This window comes from Syngnathus leptorhynchus, chromosome 1, assembly GCF_054491065.1.
Source record: "Syngnathus leptorhynchus isolate UIUO chromosome 1, UIUO_Slep, whole genome shotgun sequence".
NCBI lineage: Eukaryota > Metazoa > Chordata > Actinopteri > Syngnathiformes > Syngnathidae > Syngnathus > Syngnathus leptorhynchus.
In genome coordinates, this window is record NC_141195.1 from 24309921 (window position 1) to 24334341 (window position 24421).

A 24421-nucleotide genomic window follows, 5' to 3' on the forward strand; every position below is an offset into this window, starting at 1 on the left:
ACTCCATTAGGTACACCTTCATCTTCAGGTGTTCCTAATAACAGGCCACTTCATTAGGGAAAAAGCTTAAGTGAAAAGTGCCACACCTGCCCTCACCCCCACTTTCTGATTGGCTGTTGGATCTGTGACGTCATTCGGACACTCCATTAGATACACCGCCATTTTCAGGTGTACCTAATCATAGGCCACTTCATTAGGGAAAAATCGTGGTCAAAGCTTAAATGGTGAAAAGTGCCACACCCGCCCTCACCCCCACTTTCTGATTGGCTGGTTGATCTGTGACGTCGCACGCACACTCCATTAGGTACACCGCCATTTTCAGGTGTACCTAATCACAGGCCAATTCATAAGGGAAAAATCATGGCCAAAGTTTAACGGAAAGTGAAAAGTGCCACACCCGCCCTCACCCCCACTTTCTGATTGGATGTTTGATCTGTGACGTCACTCGGACACTCTATTAGGTACACTGCCATTTTCAGGTGTACCTGATAACAGGCCACTTCATTAGGGAAAAATCATGGTCAGAGCTTAAATGAAAGTGAAAGTGCCACACCCGCCCTCACCCCCACTTTCTGATTGGATGTTTGATCTGAGACGTCACTTGGACACTCTATTAGGTACACCACCATTTTCAGATGTACCTAATCACAGGCCACTTCATTAGGGAAAAATCATGGTCAGAGCTTAAATGAAAGTGAAAGTGCCACACCCGCCCTCACCCCCACTTTCTGATTGGATGTTTGATCTGAGACGTCACTTGGACACTCTATTAGGTACACCGCCATTTTCAGGTGTACCTAATCACAGGCCACTTCATTAGGGAAAAATCGTGGTCAAAGCTTAAATGGTGAAAAGTGCCACACCCGCCCTCACCCCCACTTTCTGATTGGCTGGTTGATCTGTGACGTCGCACGCACACTCCATTAGGTACACCGCCATTTTCAGGTGTACCTAATCACAGGCCAATTCATAAGGGAAAAATCATGGCCAAAGTTTAACGGAAAGTGAAAAGTGCCACACCCGCCCTCACCCCCACTTTCTGATTGGCTGGTTGATCTGTGACGTCACTTGGACATTCTATTAGGTACACCGCCATTTCCAGGTGTTAATCACAGGCCACTTCATTAGGGAAAAATCATGGTCAAAGCTTGAATGAACGTGAAAAGTGCCACACCCACCCTCACCCCCACCTTCTGATTGGCTGGTTGATCTGTGACGTCAGTCGGACACTATTAGGTACACCGCCATTTTCAGGTGTTCCTAATCACAGGCCACTTCATTAGGGAAAAATCATGGTCAAAGCTTAAATGAACGTGAAAAGTGCCACACCCGCCCTCACTCCCACTTTCTGATTGGCTGATTGATCTGTGACGTCACCTGGACATTCTATTAGGTACACCGCCATTTTAGGTGTACCTAATCACAGGCCACTTCATTAGGGAAAAATTATGGTCAAAGCTTAAATGAACGTGAAAAGTGCCACACCCGCCCTCACCCCCACTTTCCGATTGGCTGGTTGATTCGTGACGTCACTCGGACACTCTATTAGGTACACCACCATTTTCAGGTGTACCGAATCACAGGCCACTTCATTAGGGAAAAATCATGGTCAAAGCTTAAATGAACGTGAAAAGTGCCACACCCGCCCTCACCCCCACTTTCTGATTGGCTGGTTGATTTGAGACGTCACTCGGACACTCTATTAGGTACACCACCATTTTCAGGTGTACCTAATCACAGGCCACTTCATTAGGGAAAAATCATGGTCAAAGCTTAAATGAACGTGAAAAGTGCCACACCCGCCCTCACCCCCACTTTCTGATTGGCTGGTTGATTTGTGACGTCACTCGGACACTCTATTAGGTACACCGCCATTTTCAGGTGTACCTAATCAAAGGCCACTTCATTAGGGAAAAATCATGGTCAAAGCTTAAATGAACGTGAAAAGTTCCACACCCGCCCTCACCCCCACTTTCTGATTGGCTGGTTGATTTGTGACGTCACTTGGACACTCTATTGGGTACACCGCCATTTTCAGGTGTACCTAATCACAGGCCACTTCATTAGGGTAAAATCTTAAGTGAAAAGTGCCACACCCGCCCTCACCCCCACTTTCTGATTGGCTGTTGGATCTGTGACGTCATTTGGGCACTCCATTGGGTACACCACCTAATTTCAAGTCCGTTAGCGAAGATTCACGAGTGACGTTGCTGCTATGCCAGCCGACACACGTTATGCCGACATTGATGTTTTAATTTTATATTTGTTGGATTGTAGTTGATGGTGGTATTATACCGAATGTGTTTGTGTTTGAATAAAAGGTTGAAAAAAAATCCGTTATGTCGACATTTGTTATTTGGGGGGACACCAACTCATATAACAACGTAAAACCCATACGTCATATAAACCAGTTAACCAAATGTCTGATTTTTTAAAATGTTTTAATTGGCGAATATAAAAACAAGGAATAAAACACCAGACAAGTTTTAACATAAATGTTTATTCAAATAATAATAACACATTTCAAACCAGCAATCTAATGTGAAATTGCAGTAGATATATTGGACAACAATATTTAGGCGTATATATGCATACACGTTATTTAAAACTACTATAAGTCTTAGATGACCCAAAGAGAAGCATAGTCTCCCCGTTTTTGCACAACGGCGGGATCTTCATGCAATAAAGTTAGCCGTTAGCTTGCATAAAAGAAGTGGTGTTTCAGTGAGTGCTTCTTTCTTTCTTTCCTTGGCAATTCGTAAATCGACATTCTTGCTTCCATAGTTCACGCCGGCTAGGAGGGAGACGCAACACGTTCACTGACTGATCCGTTGATGCACGCACGGGAGAGAAGAAAGGATGGAAGGCAGTTCACCCATTGACTCGTTGGCGAACGGGAAAGTCAGGATTCGTTCCCTCACTGATCCGTCCGTTCTCGCGATGAACTGGAAATGAAAATCACTGATTCGTTCACTCAGAGATCCGTTCAGTTGGTGAGCGGGACGCGCAATTAACGACTCGTTCGTGAACGGGAAGGTACGTCATATTCTTCTTCGTTTTGATTTACGGCCAGGTGTCACCAGCTTCAATGCGCGTTACCGACACCTACTGGTTGAAGTCATATGAACTGTAAAAAGAACGAATCACTTTAGAAAGGGATTCGTTCACTCTCGTTCACTGAATAGATTTGTTCTTTTGAACGAATCGTTCACTCACAAGCCAACACTAAACTGCGGTCAATGCCTGCCAGCAAATACACAATTTCTTTACGGCGTATGTTTTATAATCAAAAGAGTAGAAGAAAATTCATGTTTAAATAACTTCTCCCTGAACTTTGATACATTGCTTTAGCTACTGCTTGAACAATCCCGCCGAGCAACAAGTAAAAATGTATGTCGTGGCTGAACCAAAGAATTTAAGCCCTTTTTTTTTTTTTAACATGAATTGCTTTACTCACAAGATGTAGCTTCAGTTTTATTTCTGTAAAATGTCATTATGATTTGCAAACATTCTGTGATCAAAGCCCTGCGTTACAATCTTGTCGACCAAAATGTCGCATTTTTAAGCGCACAGGCGTCTCACCTGTCAGTTTTAGTCCCCCCCAACTCTGCCTGTCGACTCACGGTAATGTGAAGAGTTTGGCTTCGTGTCAGATTAGCGTGACTCATTTTTAGAAGCTGTCGACCGCAGTGTTGACATCATTCTGCGGCCGGCCTCTACGAACAACCCCCTCCTCAAGGCTCTGCCACTAATCTCTTGTTTTCCCCTTGAGAAAACCTCCCAAGTATGGCCGCACGATGTTGTCATCCACGGGGTGCAGTTCACACTTGGCATGAAAACACTCTTCTGGTAATGTGAGCTGATCACAAGTGGGCAGCCGGAAATACAGGTGTGAATGCATCCCTATACGCCGACCATGCATTCAAGACCGGACCTTTGGGTTGGCTACGAAGGCGTGTGACCCTATTTGTGGTAACACGCGTGTCCTTGCTCGTAATGAAGGTCATTTTCCGAGAGTGTTTGTGTTCTACATTTGACAGGACTGGTTGCACTCTTTTAAGCGCGCATCAAGAAATGTGCCTTTTTCCAAAAATAATACACCCTCTGAATATCAGGAAAGTTTTAATTTCCTTTGTTTTGTCTTTGACCTTACCTCTGAAGGTTGCAGTGTTGCTTTACTTGCATCTTTCCTTATCCAACTCCAAAAGAATCACTTCTATTAGGAAAAGAAAATGTTTTTTTTAATATGAAATTTTGTCCCGTCATAAAAGTGATGTTAAATTTCATTGTCATTGTTACCGTATTGGCCCGAATATAAGACGAGGTTTTTTTCATTGAAATAAAACTGAAAAAGGGGGGGGGGGGCGTCTTACATTCGGGGTCTAGACAAAGGCTTTTTTTCAAACTTGAGTCTTGAAAAAGAGGGGGTCGTCTTATAATCGGGGTCGTCTTATATTCGGGCCAATACGGTATTAAAAAAAAATAAAAACTGGTTAATTGGATTTACATGATTTCCTCTGGGAAGGAAATATTACTCCAGTTTTTACGTCATTTCAGTTTTTGGAGCTGATTAATCAAGAAAATTGAGTTTTCGCTGTATATACAAAGAGCTTTGATGTAAGTATCGCATACGTACGTTTGACTTCCAGTTTGCAGGAGACTGCGGCCTCTCCTTGGTCGTTCTTGGCTCTGCAGGTGTACACGCCGCCATCAAAGCAGCATGGCTTGCGGATCTCCAAAGAGCAGATTCCTTGGTTGGAGAGCTGACGAAACTTGGGGTCATCACCGATCACCATCTGGTTCTTTAGCCATTCGATCTTAGGCTGTGAAAAAAAACCCGACAATGAGCTTCGGATGCGACAGTGACAGTCTGTGTAGACTGTAGAAGGACAGTAACTTAGAACTTCTCCTGACATCAGATATGCCCCATTTTGAGTTTCAGAGTGCATTTCTAGTAAAAACCTCAGCGTCTGACTTCAACCAGGAGGTGTCCCGCTTAAATGACGGCAAAGGTCGCGCTTCCTCCAACTGTTAGCAGTGGGTGACTAAAATAGCAATGGCATCCTCACATCAGGACAACAGACAATTTGCTTATCTTATTTTATCATTTGTGTCCAGCCTGCTCAGCTTCCAACACACTACATCTCCATTTGTGACAGCTCATTATCAGAACGAGCAGGACACGGAATAAGAACACAAACACACACAGCAGGTATTTGAAACGTCGGCCCGCCTTTGTGTTCCTCTAGTCTGTGGTCTTTGTCTTTGTGTTCTAAAATTCCAGTCGGATTCGTCTAAGCGCCACCGGTATGAGCTTGCAAACGTTGTCCTTGGTGAGAAGCCAAGGACAGCTCAAAAACATAATTAGCTGCATTTCCACCATAGCCTGTCGCCTAAGCCGGCTGCATCAGGCTGTAAAAGATATGTTGAACCAGAACGCCGGCATTGTGTATACTAGACCTACCCGTCTTCAAATTTAAGTAAGAGTAGAATGTAAACGCCATTTGGAACCAAATTTGGACGTTTCAAGTTTTCACTAAATGGTGTAGTCAACCATTTAGCATCTCACGCAGCCTCCTATGATTGTTTATGAGGCTGAAGCTAGCATAAAGGTTGTTCACGTTATCGTCAAAGAGTACTGTGACATTTCTGACCTTGGGACTTCCACGAACCGAGCACAGCAGTTTGGTGGTGTATCCAACGGTAGCGGCCCGGTTGCTAAGCGGTGTGGTGAATTTGGGCGCCTCGCTGAAGTCATGTTCATGGTATTCAGGAGGCTTGTAGATGATGCCTGAGAAGATAAAAACTAGTGTAACAGAAGAACAATACCAATGTATTCTTTTTTTTTTTGCCAAAGAGCCAAATAACATTAGCTTGAGCTTTTATGCTATCAAACGTGCTACAGTAGCTTTGCTAACGTGAACTGCTTAATAAACTAATCCAAAATTAGCGAATAACAAGTGACAAAATACACCTTTACCAATATCTGTTTTCTTTTTCAGATTAGACGGTGAATTTTCAAACGTGTGGTTGTGGTTTTCAGGCTGGCTAAAGACAAAATGTATTTGCCACACATTGTTGTAGCTGACAAAATCAAAATCAATCAACTCCTGGTTGACTTAACTCCTCTCCACTCAAGTAAAGGACTGATATCTCTATCAATCAAAACTTAATAAATAAATATATTTAAAAACATATCAAATATATTCACATTTATAATGTATGATACAATACATAATATATTAAAAAATGATACAAAAATATATTAAAAACGCTATAAATCTGCTTTTGTACAGTCATGACTTATATGAACTTTGTTATTCCCAACAACTGCCAAGATATAGTTAACTTAGCTTTGCTATGGCTATGTCATGAGTATCTAAATTTACTCCTGCCGTAGCTGTTGTCAGCTTAAAATAAAATAATTGCGAAGGGCTTCTCTGCCCCTCTAGTCCACACACGTCTTGCAGCTGATTAAAATAACAGCACCGGAGTGAACATTCATGGCACGTGGGCACCTGTCTTCTGGATTATGGCCACGTCCTTGGTAACGGTGCTCTTCTCACTGATGCCCACTTTGTTGACGGAAAACACTCGGAAGAGGTACGAGTTTCCCATAATGAGGTCAGAGATGGTGGCGGTAAGCCTGTGGTAGTGTTCCATCACGGTGAACCATTCCTGAATCATAATATCCAATTGTTTACAATAACACCCTGTTTACGTGGATAGCTGGTGCGATCATACCCCGGTCTTCTTGTCGGCCTTCTGGACAATGTACCCTGTGATCTCCGTGTTGCCATTGTCCTTGGGAGGCGTCCATTCCAGCGCAGCGTTGAAGCCCCAGCAGTCCACCAGTTTTGTACTGCTGGGAGGACCGGGAAGGTCTGTGACAGTAGAATCAGTTATTTCTTTCATAATTCTGGAAATTAATTTAATGCTCTCCAATGAGTTTGGAAAGTAGATTCCAAAATATGGAAAAGTCTTGCTGGCAATGTTGCTAACTTAGCGGTTCTTCAGGAGAACGTTCTGCTCCACCTACGACTCACCAACAATCTGAAGGGTGATCGCGGCTTTGTCTTCAAAGCAGTCCACCTTAACAGTCATTTCATAAACACCCGAGTCGTCCCTTTGAGCACCTCGGATAAAGAGGATGCTGTCTTTGTCGCTATTCCTGAGGTTGACCCTTTTTGTATCCAAAGGCTGACCGTCTTTCAACCAGGACACCGAAGGTTTGGGCTTGCCCTGTGGAATTATCAGGACAAGCGATCGATGAGAACATGCCACAGAGAATCTGCGAAAAAATATGTCGTTCTAAATCTGTGCTCACAAGGAACGGGATGACCAGGTTGATTTGCTCTCCAACTTTCTTCACAAAGCACGTGCGGAGGTTACGAGGAATTTTGATCTTCGGACGGTCTGCAACACACCCAAAATTTTCTTTCCACGAGTGACAACCAAAGTGAGCGAGCAGAGTGGCGGAGGGGGTCACGCAAACCACACTTTGACACGTTCTATTTACATCGCCCCGACCGAGCTCCGAGACCGATGATGCAAGTTAACGACAGTTGTTAAAAGCTGACAACTTCATTTCTAGAATTCATAAATCATTTACAATATGCCACATTCAAAAGACCTTTTTTCCAAATCCGTATGAGCATAAGGAAGTAACAAATCATCTTGTGACCCGAAAAAATAAGATTCAGCGTTTTTCCAGAGTCATTAAAGCACAAATAGAAGAAGCAGCAGTCCCGTTATTGCCGTTTTAGGAATCGATGTGAAATACCCGCAATAATATATTCCTATATTGATTTTTTGGAGCACAAGTTAATACTTTGTCCAGTATCCAGGCAGACAAACGAAAGAGAAGATAACAGTCCTTAAAATAGTTTTGCTAAAGTCTCGCATGAGAATGATATTTGATCCCCGAGAAAAAAGATGTCATCACGTTCAGGTGATTCAAGCGTTCAAAGTGCTAAGTCATGACAACTGGAAAAGCGCAGCCATTTAAAATGTGGTTATTTCACACAAAAAGGCTGACTATCAAGAAAGGGCAAATATCTTCAGAGCTGAGAAGATCTTTAAAGGCAGCAGGTTGTTTGGATGTCTTATCTCTGTAAACTATCAAAATCCTGCCCCGTCAATTTCCTTCGAGCATCTCACACCATTCCTGAACCAATTTGGCTCATGGTCCGTTGGCCTAAGATTTGACAGCTAAGATTTCCGCTCAATGAGCTTCACCTCCACTTTTGGCTTCAGTGCTAATCCCTGAAAAGCAGGTCATTCCCAGCGCTCGGGAGACATCCAATCAGTGTTGCCACAAATCATCCATCGTGTGTATTTGTTTCAGGAGGAACACCTATCTAGGATATTAGATTTAAAAGATACTCGATTTGGATTACAAATGTGTGTGTTAAGTGAGGACAGCGGCAATGGCACACAGCTGAATGTAACCTTCGCAAGCCGACCCACAATCCGTCAATTAGACTCGTGTTTCGCAGAGACACTTCTGGTTTCATGACCGCATTTCTCCACTAAATGTTCTTGTTTGCTTGCAGATATTTGAACCCCAAGCAGGAAATGTGCTCAGCCACGAGTAAGCTGCCCTTCAGAACTGATAAGCGGTGGACAAAGTGAGAAGTGGATTGTCAAGATTCATTTGACAGTAAGCAGTGTGCTAGCATGTTAGCTTAGCCACCTTCCTTGATAGTTTCAAGTGAGCCGTTTCCAATATCATCAACTGTTTTCATGGCATTCCGACCGAGCTCCTTTGAAGAGGAGCACTTTGCAAACGACTTGCAGCTACTCACCGACCACCTCGCGAATTGGCACGGACTGCGTGAGCGTGGCCGGCTGACTGAGGCCGCCGGCGTTTACGGCCACCACGCGCACCAGCAGCAGGTCACCTGCTGTCAGATCTTTGATGCAGTAGCGGGTAGCCGGGGTCAACTCCTTGTTTGCCACCACCCAGTCTGTCGCTGCAGGGACACCAAATCATGTGTTTATAACAAAAGCCACATTCACTATCTTTTTGAAATGATGGAAACTCGTAGAATAGAATAGAAATGTAAATGATGCTATTTAGTTACCAGAAGGGCTGGATGAAATCATTTGAAATAACTATGAGTCAATCTGACCTCAGACACCTGACGGACTGGTGCACTTTCAAATGTGCCCACCTGCACCAGCAGAGTATGTTAGTGGGTGAACTTACTTCCATCTTTGCAGTATTCAACGGTGTAGCCATCTAGGCCAGATTCTCCGAGGATCTCCGGTGTCTTCCACTTGACGGTGAGGCTCGTGTCATTCACGTCCTCCACAGATACTTCCAATGGCGCACTGGTTGGAACTGAAAACAAACAATCGTATTTATCGGAACAATTTGGAAAAAAATCTCTTCCGACGCACCTCCATTGAATCAGGTTCGCAAAGCTTCAAGCGAGTAGGAGTTACCTGGAGGAGGTGGGGGTGTTGGAGCCTTGGGTGCTTCTTCAATTGGAGGAGAAAGTTCTGCTGGAAAAGCAAGAGGATAACATTACAGACAGGAGCTAGTTAGTTTGAATTTCGTGAATTTTGAAATTGAATTGCGTTGTTTACCGTCCGCAGGCGCCTCTGTAGCTGGGACCCCGACGTCGCCTTCAGGTACGCTTTCAGCATCTAGTGAGAAAAAGTCGTCAAGCAAACACAGTGACTTTTTGTACACGTTTGATCCGCAGACCTTCTCCTATAAGCCCAAAGAAAATGTATTATTTTGGTCATCCACCGCCAATGACGTCAAATATCCATTTCTAACTGGTCAATGAGTTAATGTCATATTTTGTGCATTTTTATTTACTAGACTTTTGTATACTTCAAAACCAATTGTTTCCCATACGACATTGAATGGCCTTCCATAGTACCTGCAGCATTCATTTGTTCCGTAGCGGGACTGTCTTCCAGCGGGGATTCTTCTCCTTCGGCCACGGGTGCAGCCTCCACCGGAGCGGGCTCGGCTTCAGCGGCCGGCGGCTCAGGCTCTGGCGCCTTTTTAGCGGGGTTCTTTTTAATGGCTGCGGGCTTGCTTGGCATGGTGCTGAGAGACAGCCGCTCGTGTGGATGAAGGCGCCTGGAAGCTCAGGGGTCATTTATAAGAAGTCCTGAGCTCGGTCGGGGACAGTTGGACTCCACCCATTGCCTCACTTGGATGTCTGTGCACTATGCCCCCCCCACTCACACGTTGTCACAGCCATAATGTGGTTTCAGGGCAAGTTAGATTGAGCAGCACATATATATATATATATATATATATATATATATATATATATATATATATATATATATATATATATATATATATATATATATATATATATATATATATATATATATATATATATATATATATGTATATGTATATATATAATATATATATAATATATATATATATAGTCTAGTAAGTCTTTTTTTAAGTTTAAAAAAATACAATTTATAGGAAGTTTTTTGTTGTTAAAAAAATAAAGATCTTGTATAGTATGGCTTTTTTACAAAAAAAATCTATAATATATATATATATATATTACACTTACTAGACATGGTCATTTTTTTATTAAAAAAAACAATGAGGGAAAAAAAGAAAATTCCAGTATGCCAGAGGGTAAGAGCTTGCAGCAACCTTTTTATTTTTTTGATCGGGGTGGAAGAAAACAACTATGAACCAATTTTGGAACGATGAACTTAGTTCATAAAATTTCAATTACAAACTACAAACAAGTTCATTTTAAAATGTATGAACTAAACTTTGAACTAGTCTGCACAAAAAATGAACTTTCTTAACACTGATACATAAAAATCCGCAGGCACCAATATAGCTCAAATTCATTTACAATGGTCACGGTTGATAAATAAAAAAAAAAAAAGAAAACTTGTCTAAATAGAATTATCCCTGCCCTTCAAATAATGTCCATATATAAATGCGTCTGCCTGGCATAGGCGACACCACACCCCAGTTTTTTTTTTTTAAATAAATCAAATGTTTTCTATTGCGTAATGGCTTGTCAATCACGAGTGCTTGTACGGTGAAAGTCCCCCTTTGCCGAGAAATGGAGGAAAAGATCAACACAACATAATAAAAGGGAAGACAGCTTTATTCTTCATGAATATGCTTCCAATTTGAAAATGTCAATATAACCTTAAATGTAAATATGATTTATTATATGTAGCAAACAAATACTTAACTTAAAACAGGCACGCTTGGGGGGGGGGGGGGGGGGGGGGTTTCCTCTCAAGTGGGCAACACGTCACAGGTCTAAAAACCAAACGTTGTCCGGAGCTCGATGTAATGCGGTTACAGGAAGATGGCGTACAAACTTCAGCCCACTTTAAAATCAGAACCGCGGCCCATTTTTAGCATTTAGACTCTTTTTTCAGGATTGTTGTCGCAGATGCACTGGCTATTTACAGTGTGTACAACTGTGATGTCATGTACAAAAGAGAAATCAATATTTACAAATATTTGCATAGGAAAAGCTTTTTAAAAACAAGGTTTTTTTTTCCTAACAAACGTGATAGGTCCAATCAAAGTAAAAGCTTTGGGAAACACGGAAAAATGGCAAGCATTATTGTCATCTGCAAACATTTCTTCAACGACTTATCTGTCCACTTTTTCCACACTCGTGAAATCACACACATCTAAGCAGCCCATTTGTCTTCCACCTGACCAACCGTAAGTTCAAACCAAAGCGATGAGCTGCTTCTTCTGATCATTTGAACGGAGGCCTCGGGGTGGTGCATTCGAGCGACACAAAGGCCAATCGGGGCTTTCAGGCACAGGCAGACGTAGACGTCTCCGATTTACGTCAGCACCTTGTTTGCAAAGTACATGGAAGATGTCAAGAAACATTGGCTACTTCCTTACGGTTATCATATAAAATGGGCCAAAGAAAAAAGGAGACTTCCAGTTATTAATCCGTGAAAAAGAAATGTCCTCATTACAAGGAAACAACTGTGATGAACAAAGCAGCAAGAGCGGAAGCACTCGTTTGGTTTGGTGACTCCAAGTATGAAATGAGACAATATTTGCTGCACATGGCTGATTATTACTGAAGATAATTTGGTACAAAATCCTACAAAAGATGCATCTATCACAAAAAAAGGGTTTTCAAACGGCAACAAGAATTGTCTGGGTTAAATTCTTTTTTTTTTGTTCTGTGCCTTTTACAATCCAGGTTGAGGTTGATGCGCAAGACACCACAGCGAGGCATGTTTTGATTTACGCTGTGGTGCCACCTAGCGGTAGTACTGCTTAACTGCAAGATTCTTCTTTGACACGTTCAAGTCCAGTTCTCACAAATTGGAAATAAAGTGCAATTTTGGCGTTGAGCAAAGTATGTAAGCACCCAGAATGGGGAGAAATTCAAGTCCGGACTGGTTTTCGTGCTTGTGGGGGGGGAGGGAAGAAAAAAAAAAAAAACGTCTCGTGATCGCTCCAACTTCCCAAGTTTGTTTTTGCTGAGGCAAGATATTCTCGTTCAAGTTTCTCCTCAAAGTGGATGCGGGCTGCCGTCCCGCTCTGGCGACTCGACGCTGTTTGCCGACTCCTGCAGCTTCAGCAGCATAATCATCTTTGAACAGGGAAGCCACACACACAGTCGGGTTGAAGTTCTTGGAAAATTGTGCGGATGGCATTGAGGGGGGAAAAAACTCACCAGGGGATCAGACTCCAACGTGCTGGGCGGAGGCGTGTCTTTGGGGGGCTTCTTCTCTTCGTTGTGCGGTCCTATGCTTGGTGGCGGAAGGTGATAGAGTTTGGACTGGTCCTGCTGTGCGCCGGGCCAAGGGAGGGTTCCTCTCACCCACTCCACAGGATCCTCCCACACCGCCTTCTGGCCGTGCACCTGGACAACCAAATTCATGAGCATGTCGGAATGACTGCGCTTGTTATCGCATGTGTGCCCACCTTGATGCCGTCTTTGGCTCCTTCCTGAAGGTACGGTATGATGGAGTGGTTCCACAGGTCAATGAACCACTTTTTGAACTCGGACACTGACACGGGGCATGACAGGAAGAAGCAAGGACCTGACGTGGGAATGACACAATTGCTGGTTCACAATGTGGTCAAAGCAGGTTCAAGGTTTGTGGTCCTCTTTTTTTTTTGGAAATCAGTTATTGACTGTGTATTGTGTCATTGAATGACATCCTCTGTAATCCTGCATTTTGCACGTCTTACCTATGAGGAAATCTGAAGTGCTGTGTTTCTCCAAGAACGTGTGGAGGTGGTACCAGAGCTTCGGGACCCAGTCGAGAACGCAGAGAAGGTCCTGGTGCTGCGACGCGTCATGCTCTTTCTTCTGGTAGGCTTCCACAACTTTACGGTGGAGGTACCTCAAGAGGAAGCCATTGGCTGGCTCGACATTATTAGAGAAAGGAACCATCCTGTGGACGAGGCAGAAGACATCAGAGGTGGTAAAAGTACTTTAAAGGGGAAGTCAAGTCAAATATGCGCCCCCACAACTTGGTATTCTGATTTTATGTTTGTCGAAAAGAAATTACCGTCATGAGTCAAAAAGACTATGGATCATTATTTTGTGATTATAAAGTAATTTGTTTCGTCTGAAGTTGACATAAAAAAGATAAAATGGAGAATGATTTGATTTGGATTAAAAGTCTGACATGATGCATTAATGGTGCACCTTATAGTCCAGTGCGCCTTATAGTCCGGAAAATACGGTAAACAGCAAAATCTGTTTTCATCCATCGAATGTGGCGGCCATTTTGCCACTTGCTGCGAACCGAAGGTGACATCACAGTGCCACAGCAAGTGACAAAATGGCCGCCCCCGATGGATAAAAACGGAAAAAAAATCAGAATGTGTTTGGATTGGCAGGGTGCATAGAACCTAGATTTTTTTTTTTTTTTGACTTGGCTTCACTCGTACATGTTTTTCCCAACTCGGCGCTAACCTGAAGCTGAGGTGCAGTCCGTGGTTAGATGACATCTTCACGGGTTGATTGGTCGTGCCGATGATGTAAGGACTGAAAGAGCCACACAAAAAGGTGTTTTACACGCCAATCTTATTTCTTTGGCGAAATGACAACTCACCATTTATGATACTTGCAGGTGAGCGCGCCGTTGATGAGCTCGGTGACGACGGCGGCGTCACTGATGTCGTCGATGATCACCACCAGCGGGAGCTCGCTGACGCAATGTCGGTCGATCTGATTGGCTAAATTGGACAGATACAATTGCAGCTCCTGTGGGAGCAAGAAACGGTGAGATGAAGCATCCTTTTTTTTTTGTCCACTCTGTTCAACTATGAGCTAGCTTACCTTTTGCGTCTGCCGATGCATGTTGAAGGCGACGGTGGCGCCGCGGCCCACGAGGGAAGGCTCGCCGTCCCCTTCGGGCAAGTTGTTGTGGCTGCGCTGCATGAGGTAGTGAGCCAGACGCTGAGCCAAATAAGTCTTCCCTGTCCCGCTGGGCCCAGAGAGGACCAGACGCCGGTGCTTTAGCAGAAGGCTGATGTAATGCAGCATCATGGGTTTGGGAATGAGGGTCTCGAATACCAGCGAGTCCACACTTTGTTCTTCAAGACCTGATGGGTAAATATAAAATAGCATTTAGTAATCCTATAAAAGCCAGAAGAGAAATAGCCCCCCCCGAAAAAGTGAAAACATATGTCTCCCTCTAGTGGTAAGTGAAGGATTGCGGGATTATTCAAACTGCATGATGTTGCAGTGGATTTTTTTTTTTATTTTTTTATTACAGTTCAATTGTATTTAACTTTTGAGTATCTAAGTGAGGAACTCAAGCAAAGTCCAAATATCCACCAGTTTAAAAGAATGTACAAAAATATGTTGTTTAGCGAGTACAAAGGCTAAAAGTGCCAAAGGGCTACATGCAAGTAAAAATGAAACAGAAAATAAGTGTGAAAGTGTGTCTACTTGCGTTCTGTGGTAGAATTACAGTATATGTTGAATCACTGGTTTAATGGATAAAGTGAAAAAGGGGTAGGAATCTAAAAAGCTATGCTTCCTCCTACTCCTTTTCGAGCATTCTTTATTGGTCTATTTATTTATGTATTATTATTATTATTTATTTTATTTAAAATAATTATTCTTTCTGTTTGTTGGTTTATTTTTTGTTTGTTGTATGGACTTATATATGGCACTTCAAGTGCTATCTGTTTTGCTTAATTTTCTTTTTGTTTTGGATGTTCGAAATAAAGATATGAATCAGAATCAGAATCAGTATGCTACAGTTTCAATTTTACAAACTAACTTGAATTCAGCAAAAAAAAAGTGATTTAACTTGCATGCAATACATTCGAATTCAATCATTTACATTTAACCTCAGTGTTGAATTAACTAGCAAAATAAAGAAACTTTTCTACCATACTCAAATTGATTGAATCTTTTGGTGATAATAGTCAACATTTGAGCTCCTAACCTTTCAAGGTCACAAAAATGCGAGGCGGACTGCCACTGAGACATCGATGCGGTGAGGCGTGAGGTTTGTCTCCTCCTATGACCCTCATTGCTCCTTGGCTCAGCTCATACATGTGCAACGAATCACAATTGAGACCCAAGCTGGCTGTCGGGTCCACTTGAGTGAGGTACTCCTGAGCAACAAAGACCCCCAAATTCAGCACATCCCAAAAAAACAAAACACAAAAGTAACACACTTCCTGCACGGACTTACTCTGAATGTCTTGGCTATCATGGAATCCAGATAGGCCCATTCGGTCTTCTCGCCAATCGTCACTGATCCCAGATAATGTTCCTGCAGCTGTTTATGCTCCTACAAAAAGACAGGGGGCGCAATTTCTCAACTATTCAAAATGAAACAGACAAAAAATGTGTGTTTACCTCAGCTGGATCCGTAAAGCAAACCAGAACTTGCGCGCACATCTCCGCTGGTTGTGTGGATAGGCCTAATATGTTGCCTGAAGACATGTCTAAAGGACAGAGGAAGAAAACAAATTCAGTATGTAGGAATGGCCACAAAATTAGGTACACTTGCGCAACCCTACAAGAGCCAGTAGAGGGGTCAGGTTTGCGTGGCTGTCACTTGCCTGGACCTTTTGAATCATTCAGACTCAGGCTGAAGGACTTAGTGAGGGACATGGGCTGTCTCAGCGATGTCCCCAAGAAAGAGGCCAACCCCGAAGGCTGCGATGCGGATGAGGTGGGACCGTGACTTCCGATTTTCAGATGATCGTTCTCTGCTTTCAGGCTTTCCACTGTTGACTGGAATACAAGCAGGAATGAAATAACACAAAAAAGTTCCGTGAAGCTTCGTTAGAGAGACCAAGCGAACCTCCATGTTGTCCATGGCGTCTCGGAGTTGCTCCAGCTGATGAGCGGAATTTAGAGCCTCCAGTCGGATGTCCGTCAGCTCTCTCTCTTTCTCCCACAGTTCCGAGCGAAGCTCCGACACGGCCCTCTCGCCACCTTCGTCCTCCTCGGTTATCCCGATGATCCTGGAACGACCGCAACGGGTTTGTCAAAAATGAAATCAATCCCGAGTTTCAATATCAACTCTTACTTTGAGGAGATGTCGGACGTGGACGTTTTGAGGGACACGTTCTCTCCTGAGTCCGCTCCTTCGTGAAGCATCTTTGGTGAGTTTGGAGCGGAGGAGTCCGGTGTGACAATTTCTTCAATGTCTGAGCAGGTTTTGGGGCCTTTCTTGATGCTGAAGGCCTTGTTGAAGGAGCTTCTCAACTACAGTTAGAAAGGTCAAACAAAAAATGATTATCGCGTCATTCAAAGCAAACATAACAAGTTGTGTTCTTTCTTACCCAGCTCTTTTTCTTCTTCTTTTTGGCATCCTGGTCCTTCAAGCTGCCTACACTTGACAAACTGGTCAGACTGTTGAGACTGGAGATGCTTTCGCACGAGTTCTGGCGACGCATACGCACGTCTGAGGAAAAGACGGGAGTCATCAGCTGGTATTTTTTTAAAGGGAGTCATCACAATCCATTTCTTCACCTTTATCGTCATCCGGGTGGTTTAAGGCTACGTGGATGACGGCCTGAGCCTCATCATTTTTGGCCTTCAGAGATTCGATGGTCTCTCGCAACTCCATCAGCTCGGTGTCCTGTACAGAGGGGGAGGGGGGGAAAGATTCCTGTAGGAGGAGGAATGTCTGGTGTTTTTCTTGTAATAAAAACAAAACAGTGGGAGGCTTGACCCTGAAAATGTTGACCACTTCAAAGCTCAAAGCCCCATACAGTGCTGCTTATTGTGTGCTCAAGCCGCGTCTCCTCAAGGTTACGGAGATTGCGCTCCTGGATGGACCGCGCAGGTCAGAGCGTTGGCACCGACAACAAAAGGATCGTTCCGGAACGCTCCGGACGAGCCTTTGAGCGGAAGCGGCGAGGCGTGAAACGCCGCGAGAGACTCCTCACATTTAAACACACAGCCGGCTCGGATGGCTTCATTCACACTCCCGTGCCGTACGACAGGGAGGAGAATGTCGGAATGCACACGCAAAATGATTGAGGCTTGACTGAGCTTTTTCTTTGACTGATCCCCTTTCCCTTGATCGACTGCGCCGAGGGCCCCCAAGCCGAATTCCTCCTTGCCGCAGGCTGTCATTAAAGTCACCTCGATGCTGACGCTGGCTCAGTGCCACTGGCGGAGCTAGACGGGGGGGGCCGCGAGGGCACTGGTCCCCCCCCCCCCTTTGAAATATGCTTGGCAAGCTAGTTCATTTACTTTTGTGATACAGCTGGAATTCATGCTGGTGTGTGCGTTGTTGGCTTACCTTCTGCTCGTGACTTATTGACAGGCTCTGAAGTCGGGTTGTCATTAAGGCAAGACTTTGCTCAAAGGCGGCCACCAAGTTTGCCTGTTTGGAAAATATCAGCATTAAAAATCAAGAAGTTTCATCTTGGACATTCTCAAATCAGTCAGTTTTGTTTTTGGAGATCACGATTTCTTTGCTTTGTTGTTCTTACTAACATTGTTTGCGTACATGTTGATCATTTATATTTTAAAGTTGTTCCAATTAAAATGACAGCTTTAGACTCCAGAATGACAAATTATATATTTTTTTAACAGTGTAAATACTAAACTCAGTTGGCTATTCAGTCTCTAGCAAACGTGTGATACACAGTCGATTTTTTTTCGAAAAAAAAATTCATCTTGGGTGTAACTTACATTGGCTGACAGCTGCGTGGTGAGATTTGACACCTTTTCCTGGGAAGACTCCAGTTCTCTCCTCAGCTTTCGAAGTTGCTGAAGGGAAAAAATATGGCTCATGTTTAACAAACACAATTTCAATGAAGGCTTCGACAGATTTCTTCACATCACACAACAGGGAAGGGAAGGAAAGTGAGAGCGAAGCCAAAGCAACACGCACCTCGCCCTGTATCCTTTCCTCTGCCTTAGGATGCAGTGGGAAGAAAAGTGGAGAGGTTAGCAAAAGACGGGACATTCTCCACAGAAGGAAGGAAGAAAGCAAAGGGAGAGGAAGAGGAGGAGGAGGAGACCACTCATTTGTAGCTACCTGCGAATGAATGGCATTGCCGCTCACAGACGAGTAGCTTGACGAGGCGTTGGATGCCAAAGAGATCACAGACCCGTGAACTGAAAATATAAATTGCAAAGCCATTTAAAAAAAATAATAAAATCAAAATATATAAGATGTTGTCTTACCTTCATCGTTCATCTCCTTGTCTCGAAAAGATCCAGAGCGAACCATTCCTAAACTGCGGGGGCGTTCGGCCAGCGATAACGTGCTTCCAAGCGGAGACGCCGCGTAAAGCTCGGTGGACGCGTCTTGTGTTGGGATGCTGTTGGAGCGAGTCATCCTTGGAGGTCCACCACGCGGGCTTGGCACTGGCGAGATGCGAGTAGGAGATGGTCACAAACTTGGCGACGTTTGCATGTACCATAAAAATGAAGCATTTCGATCTGGATTGTGCAAGCATTTGCTGAATCTTTACAAAAATGCAAATAAATACAATATATTTGGAAAACACATGATTGAATCAATCAAATGAGCTGGACACACCTGTATTGTTAATGGTCGAGCGGTGCAAGGACGTCGGCGAGGAAGACATGGGAAGAGTGAGCGAGTCGGTCATGCTGAGAATACTATGAGAGTGTCTTCTCTCTCCTTTCTCCTTTCCATCAAACTCGACATGGGAGGCACTGCTGAAACTACACAGAGCGGACAAAGCCGTTGCCGATGAGTTCATTCGCCGAAAATGTGTTGATGAGCGGATGAGTTTACCTTAATCCTTTCTTTGGCAGAGTGTTTCTGTCCCTCTGACAACTGAAGGAATCAAACAATAACATTAAGAGTAAACCTAGAAGTTGGATTGAACTGGTAACTGGACTTTGATGACAAGTCTGATTTAACATTGTTTTGAAATGAGAACGACAAGGACAGCTCCAAGGGCAGTGCCACAGCTAACCTCGAAATGGCGTTATATTCCAGAATAACTAAATATGAACGTAGAATTGATTTGGTCTGACCTGTCAGTCTCTGTCGTGGACACTTTATTCCCAGAGCTCCAGCTAGCCGGGGGCCCCTTGTCGTCACGTCGTTCGTCTTCTCTGGACTCGCTCGAGTTGTAGCTTCTCACCGAGTTCTCCCGCCTCCTCTGCTGCAGATCTGAAGCCACGCTCATCTGGAGAGGCAAGGACTCCATGCTGCGATGTAGACCAGACATGCGAGGGTAGAGAAGGGGAGAGGTGCTCCTGGCGCCGCCTTCCAGCCCGAGAGAAGTCACTTGCCGAGGCCCCAAGCCGAAGCCCGAGCCGGAGAAGCAGGCCGAAGAGTTGACGTTGAGCAAAGGGGCGGGGCTGGGGGTAAGGCGGGGGGTCGAGGCTAGTTCTTGAAGCTTTGAGTAAGGGGGAATCTTTGGAGGCAAGTCCTGAACTGCAAGGACCTCCGGGTTGTTGGAGTTCAGCTTGTCGAGATGGGAAACTGACGGAGGCTTGGTCAGGCCTCGTGAGCCAGGCAGTCTGTAGACAAAGTAACAAATGCACACTTAGGAATTCCACAGAATTTTTAAAACTCACAATTTCATTTCTTCGCTTTGTGGTTAAATTGCTGTATTTATTTCTTTATTTCTGTATTTCTGTATTTATTTATTTATTTATTTATTCATTCATACTGAGGCATTTCTTTTGTGAAAATATGTATCAATTTTACAGTATGTCATATTAAGTCATATTTATGAATTAAGGGTTGAGTTCAGCAACAGGTGAATTTTTTTTTCCCTGAAATGTCATAGCTATGATTTTTTTGGGATTTATTGCTCGAGAGTATAAAGCATCTTATGCACCTGTGTGTGTTTGACGATGACAGATCTGTGCTCTTGCCACTGGGAGGTCTGAGCCCCTGCAGCCTTCCTCCGTTCTCCGTAGCAGCCTGCGCCCGACCGGCTTTCAAAGATCCGCCTCCACACTCCGAGTCCGACACCACAGCTTTAGCTTTGGCTCGCTCCTTCTCCTTCTCTCTGTCCGTTTGATTGACCGGACTCGGGATCCCCCGACTGGCCGTTTTAGTCAGTCCGGCCTGCTCTTTGAGCCTCGGGCCCTGGAGGGTCGTGCCGGAAGGTTTGGTCAGCCCGGAGCCGGCGTCCACGGTGGCGCTCACCAGACGCGCTGAACTCGGCCGGGTTAGAGTCAAGGTATTTGTCTTGGCTGGGCGGGGCAAAGAGCGGTACTGGAGGGACGTCCTGGCGTTTGGAGACAAAAATCCACTCTGGTCACTATTGGAGACATCCAAACTGGTCTTGCGTCCGCCTGCCGCTGGTTTGACAGGAATACCAGATGTCTTGGGAACGTTGCCACCTGCACTCACGGCGGGTGAACTGCTATTATTTGGGGTGGGCTTTTTGAAACCAAAGTTCCCTCCGGCGGATGGCCTGGCAAGACCCGACGGAGGTTTACGTGGCTCGCTAGGAGCGCTCCCATTGCGCTGATCTTTCCCGGCATCAGAAGACGAGCGCTGAAGGCTGGAGTTTTTCACTGCTAATCGAGATTTATCTGAAGGCTTGCTATCTGTCTTCACTGTACCTGTAGAGAAAAAAAAAAGATCAAAAGGATGAATAAAAGTGTGAATAATCCTCAGCGAATTAAATCAGGATGTGATATTTTATCGAAACCCCCGACAAGTCTGCTGACGAAACCGCGCCCTGACTCGCGGCCAGCTTCAGCGTTCCATGCTTATCATACACTTACTCGCCTTTTCCATTCTGATCAACTCCGAAAAAAAATAAAAAAATCTTCACTTTCCAGTCATGTTTATGTGAGTGTCACAGCTGCGGTGATTCGGCTGTGGAAAAGCGTTGCTCACATTAGCAAAAAGCGTGTCTGCGGCCGCTAACGTCCATGGAACGTTGTCAAACAAAACTTTCTTGTCGACGAGACATTTGAAGGAAATCTCCACGACTCACGCCGGCAAATTAGTGTGACTGACATGAAAGTTATGAGGTGAAAAAAAAGACGTTTACGAGTCAGTGAGAGAAATTGAAAGCTAACAATGCTCGTGTCTGAATTGCTATCCAATGAAAGGTTTATATACAAGACATTAACACAGTCAAAGAACTGCTATCGAATGAGACCCACCGGCGTGCAGCCGTGGGCCATCTGGAGTCACTTAACACTTTTTTAAACCCACAAAATACACACACACACACATTTCCCAGTTAATGTTGCGCTTAGCAATATGACGCGTCACGTTTTTCACAATATATAAAATTGACCATGCACTGGAAAGTTCCAATGGAGCCACAAGGTTACACTTACAGTAAGAATAAAGTTTACAAGTAATTCTTTGACATTTTATGGGCGCCAGCTGCGGGCACCCGACTTCATAAAGCAGACATGCGAGACGTGTTATACATTCATCCGGTTAACAAGCATCTTTGTCCTCGGCCGCAATGGCGTCGGTGACACAAATGAATACTGGCTAAAATGTGACGTTTTAAGGTTTTTCATCTAGAAGCTGGTCGTTTTATTTTACAGCCACACGCCAGTCTGATTTTGGGCTGGATTCGACAAAAACTAACTCATATGACTAATGAGGACCCCGATGTTTTTTTTTTTTATAACCCTTTTAAACTGTGCAAAATTGAAACACTATATTTACCAAAGTGGGTGTTTAACTAAGTTCCCCCTGATTGACGATAGAGAAAAAATAGCTGAGGAGTAAAGATGGTTATTAAAACATCAAGTGCCGGCAGCCAAAGAGAGCCCCGCAATCAATTGTACAAAATTGTACCGGACTTTTTTTTCTTTCATGTCCTCATTTTGAATCTGAAAAATGACAGCGCCACGGATAATTGTGTAAAGTTATTTTTACAAACTGTAAGGTACATAATAAGCTGGTACAAAACACTGCAGATGGTCAGTTTGGTTCATGGTGATTTAATCACAGGATAGTTGTGCGGAGGAAAAAAAAAAAAAAAAAAAAAAACTGTTTATATAGCCACTGCCTATGTAGACAGGCACAGAACAGCATGGCTAATATCCTGTTGTTCTTTGTGTGTGTGTGTGTGTGTGTGTGTGTGTGTGTGTGTGTGTGTGTGTGTGTGCCCGGACATAAACAGCACAAAGATGACGTGTTGCACAATCCCCACAATTGTATAAGACCTTAATGCAAATGAATGTGTTCTTTTTTTTTTATTTTATTATTATTTACAGTGTGACTTTTTCCAGCTGGCACAATCTCTAATGTTCCATCCATACACAGACAGACAGACACACGTCTTTTTTTTTTTTTTTTAGGAATGATTCAACAGCAAGCTCAGATATAAATAGAAAGGAAAAGGAAAGAATAATAAAAAAACAAAAAAACGATTTTCAACGCCTGTGTGTGTGTATGGTTGGCTGGCAGGAAGGGATTGGGTGGGTGGCGATGGGCGTTTGATACATGGCACTACTCACGAAAGGCTCAGAGGGTGGGCTGCAGCTGCGGGTGAACAAAGACGGTGAGTGTGTCCGTCACGATGTGTGGGTGGCGCAACAGAGAATACTAAGCCGCCAGAGCAATGTGTCAGTGTCCCCTGCCGCTTATTTATCTGCTTATAAAAAGCACGGAACGCACTCACCTGCCACTTTGAGCCCACTGGGAGGTGTGTGCGTGATGGGCGAGGTGACTGCCACCGGTGGGTTCCTTCCCTTCTTCAAGGCGTTCCCATACACCAGCGTCTGAGGTTTCTTTAATTCACCCTTGACTCCTTCGTGAGCGTCCACCTGCGGCCGGGATTTTTTCCATTTATTGTCGGATTCGGATTTGAGGCTTCCCGTATCGTAGGTGCTGCTCCCCAGACTCTTCCGGCTGGGTTTGGCATGGTCACTGTCCCACAAAAGTCCGCTTTCCACCAGAGACCTTTTCTCAGCATCTGTGCGCATCTAGAAAGACATACAAACATTTTTAGACAAGTGAGAGAATATTTTTCCATTATTTTGTGAGATCACTTAAAAATTGCTGTTGACGAATTGATAACAAATAAATGAATAAATGAATAAATGAATACATGAATAAATAAATAAATAAATAAATAAATACGTGAATTAATTTTAAAAAACGGTGGCATGTTGCCATTGTTATATATACTCAGAGCTTCCTGCGACTGTATCGGATTTGCGTTCAACTAAACAGGCTCAGATTTCACCCTGAGAAAATTGTTTTGGTATTTGGTAATCTGCTCATCTGTTTTTACAGCTTCACAGCAGCTAAAGGAATATATATATATATATATATATATATATATATATATATATATATATATATATATATAGATTGAACCTTACCTTGGACCTGAAAAAAAATCCCAGCTTTTAAACCAAAACCTTAATCACAAACACCCGGCATTTAAACAGGACTTTTTATATCCACTGCATGTCTGAAAAACTCCGATGAGAACTTGAAGTCACTATATCCATAGTCCTAAACTTACTCCAAGCATCGAGTGTCATCCACGCATCCTCCAGTGTCAAAACAAAAACTGGCTTGTGCAGTAAAAGGCTATCCAAGCACCAGGTGTCCCTTACAAACGAAACTGTCGAAAATCTGGTTCAACAAGTCGGGCGGCAATCGACGTTGAAACAATAGCGCTGGTTAAACACCAAGCAAAGTGCAACGGTTTATGTTAAAAGACAAGACCTCAAAGCAAATTGTTTCCCTCCCACTTTATCGGTTAAGTTTGGGAATAACATTTTACTGACAAAACAGGATCATCTTTAAATATAATCAAATGTGCGTCTATCAGACTATATGGGCCACATGATGATGTGATGCTTGGTTGCCATGGTAATGGTTTCCATGAATCCAGCAACAAGGCATGGGGAGAGAGACGCTTAATAGATTCTTCTAGCTCACTGACCCGGATGCCGGACCGCAGATGCGCACGTGCCTGAGTCCGAGATCCGTCGTTCACTTACAGGACAAGACAAAGAGCCGCACTCTCAGCATCCCCGCA

The 24421-nt window shown here is 43.9% G+C and overlaps 2 protein-coding genes across 10 annotated transcripts in view; both read right to left on the reverse strand.

Annotated features, from left to right (window-relative positions):
• Positions 1-4130: 4130 nt before the first annotated feature.
• mybpha (myosin binding protein Ha) lies at positions 4131-10065 on the reverse strand. The gene is made up of 12 exons (XM_085915378.1): positions 9897-10065; positions 9595-9654; positions 9451-9510; positions 9212-9346; positions 8808-8975; positions 7328-7416; positions 7047-7242; positions 6745-6884; positions 6519-6678; positions 5655-5791; positions 4637-4823; positions 4131-4216 (listed from the first exon to the last, which is right to left on the reverse strand). Exons 1-12 carry the CDS (start codon positions 10063-10065, stop codon positions 4176-4178), a joined length of 1542 nt encoding a protein of 513 aa, XP_085771504.1. The 3' UTR covers positions 4131-4175.
• Positions 10066-11102: 1037 nt separating this feature from the next.
• The window catches only part of nav1a (neuron navigator 1a), a 66677-nt gene continuing 53358 nt past the window's right edge, over positions 11103-24421 (reverse strand). For 7 of the 9 annotated variants that reach the window (XM_085927305.1, XM_085927296.1, XM_085927241.1 and 4 more), the window contains 24 exons: positions 23048-23351; positions 20276-21011; positions 19461-19952; positions 19216-19257; positions 18994-19142; positions 18636-18818; positions 18487-18566; positions 18138-18215; positions 17743-17826; positions 16965-17103; positions 16775-16896; positions 16519-16697; positions 16291-16453; positions 16046-16220; positions 15840-15928; positions 15673-15771; positions 15421-15592; positions 14301-14566; positions 14074-14225; positions 13935-14006; positions 13202-13407; positions 12932-13050; positions 12681-12869; positions 11103-12596 (listed from right to left, as the gene is read on the reverse strand). In XM_085927305.1, the coding sequence (XP_085783431.1) occupies positions 12516-12596; positions 12681-12869; positions 12932-13050; positions 13202-13407; positions 13935-14006; positions 14074-14225; positions 14301-14566; positions 15421-15592; positions 15673-15771; positions 15840-15928; positions 16046-16220; positions 16291-16453; positions 16519-16697; positions 16775-16896; positions 16965-17103; positions 17743-17826; positions 18138-18215; positions 18487-18566; positions 18636-18818; positions 18994-19142; positions 19216-19257; positions 19461-19952; positions 20276-21011; positions 23048-23351 (4371 nt within the window). In that variant the 3' untranslated portion in view covers positions 11103-12515. The remainder of the gene's footprint in view (positions 12597-12680; positions 12870-12931; positions 13051-13201; positions 13408-13934; positions 14007-14073; positions 14226-14300; positions 14567-15420; positions 15593-15672; positions 15772-15839; positions 15929-16045; positions 16221-16290; positions 16454-16518; positions 16698-16774; positions 16897-16964; positions 17104-17742; positions 17827-18137; positions 18216-18486; positions 18567-18635; positions 18819-18993; positions 19143-19215; positions 19258-19460; positions 19953-20275; positions 21012-23047; positions 23352-24421) is intronic. The other 2 variants (XM_085927313.1, XM_085927287.1) reach the window with 1 other exon arrangement.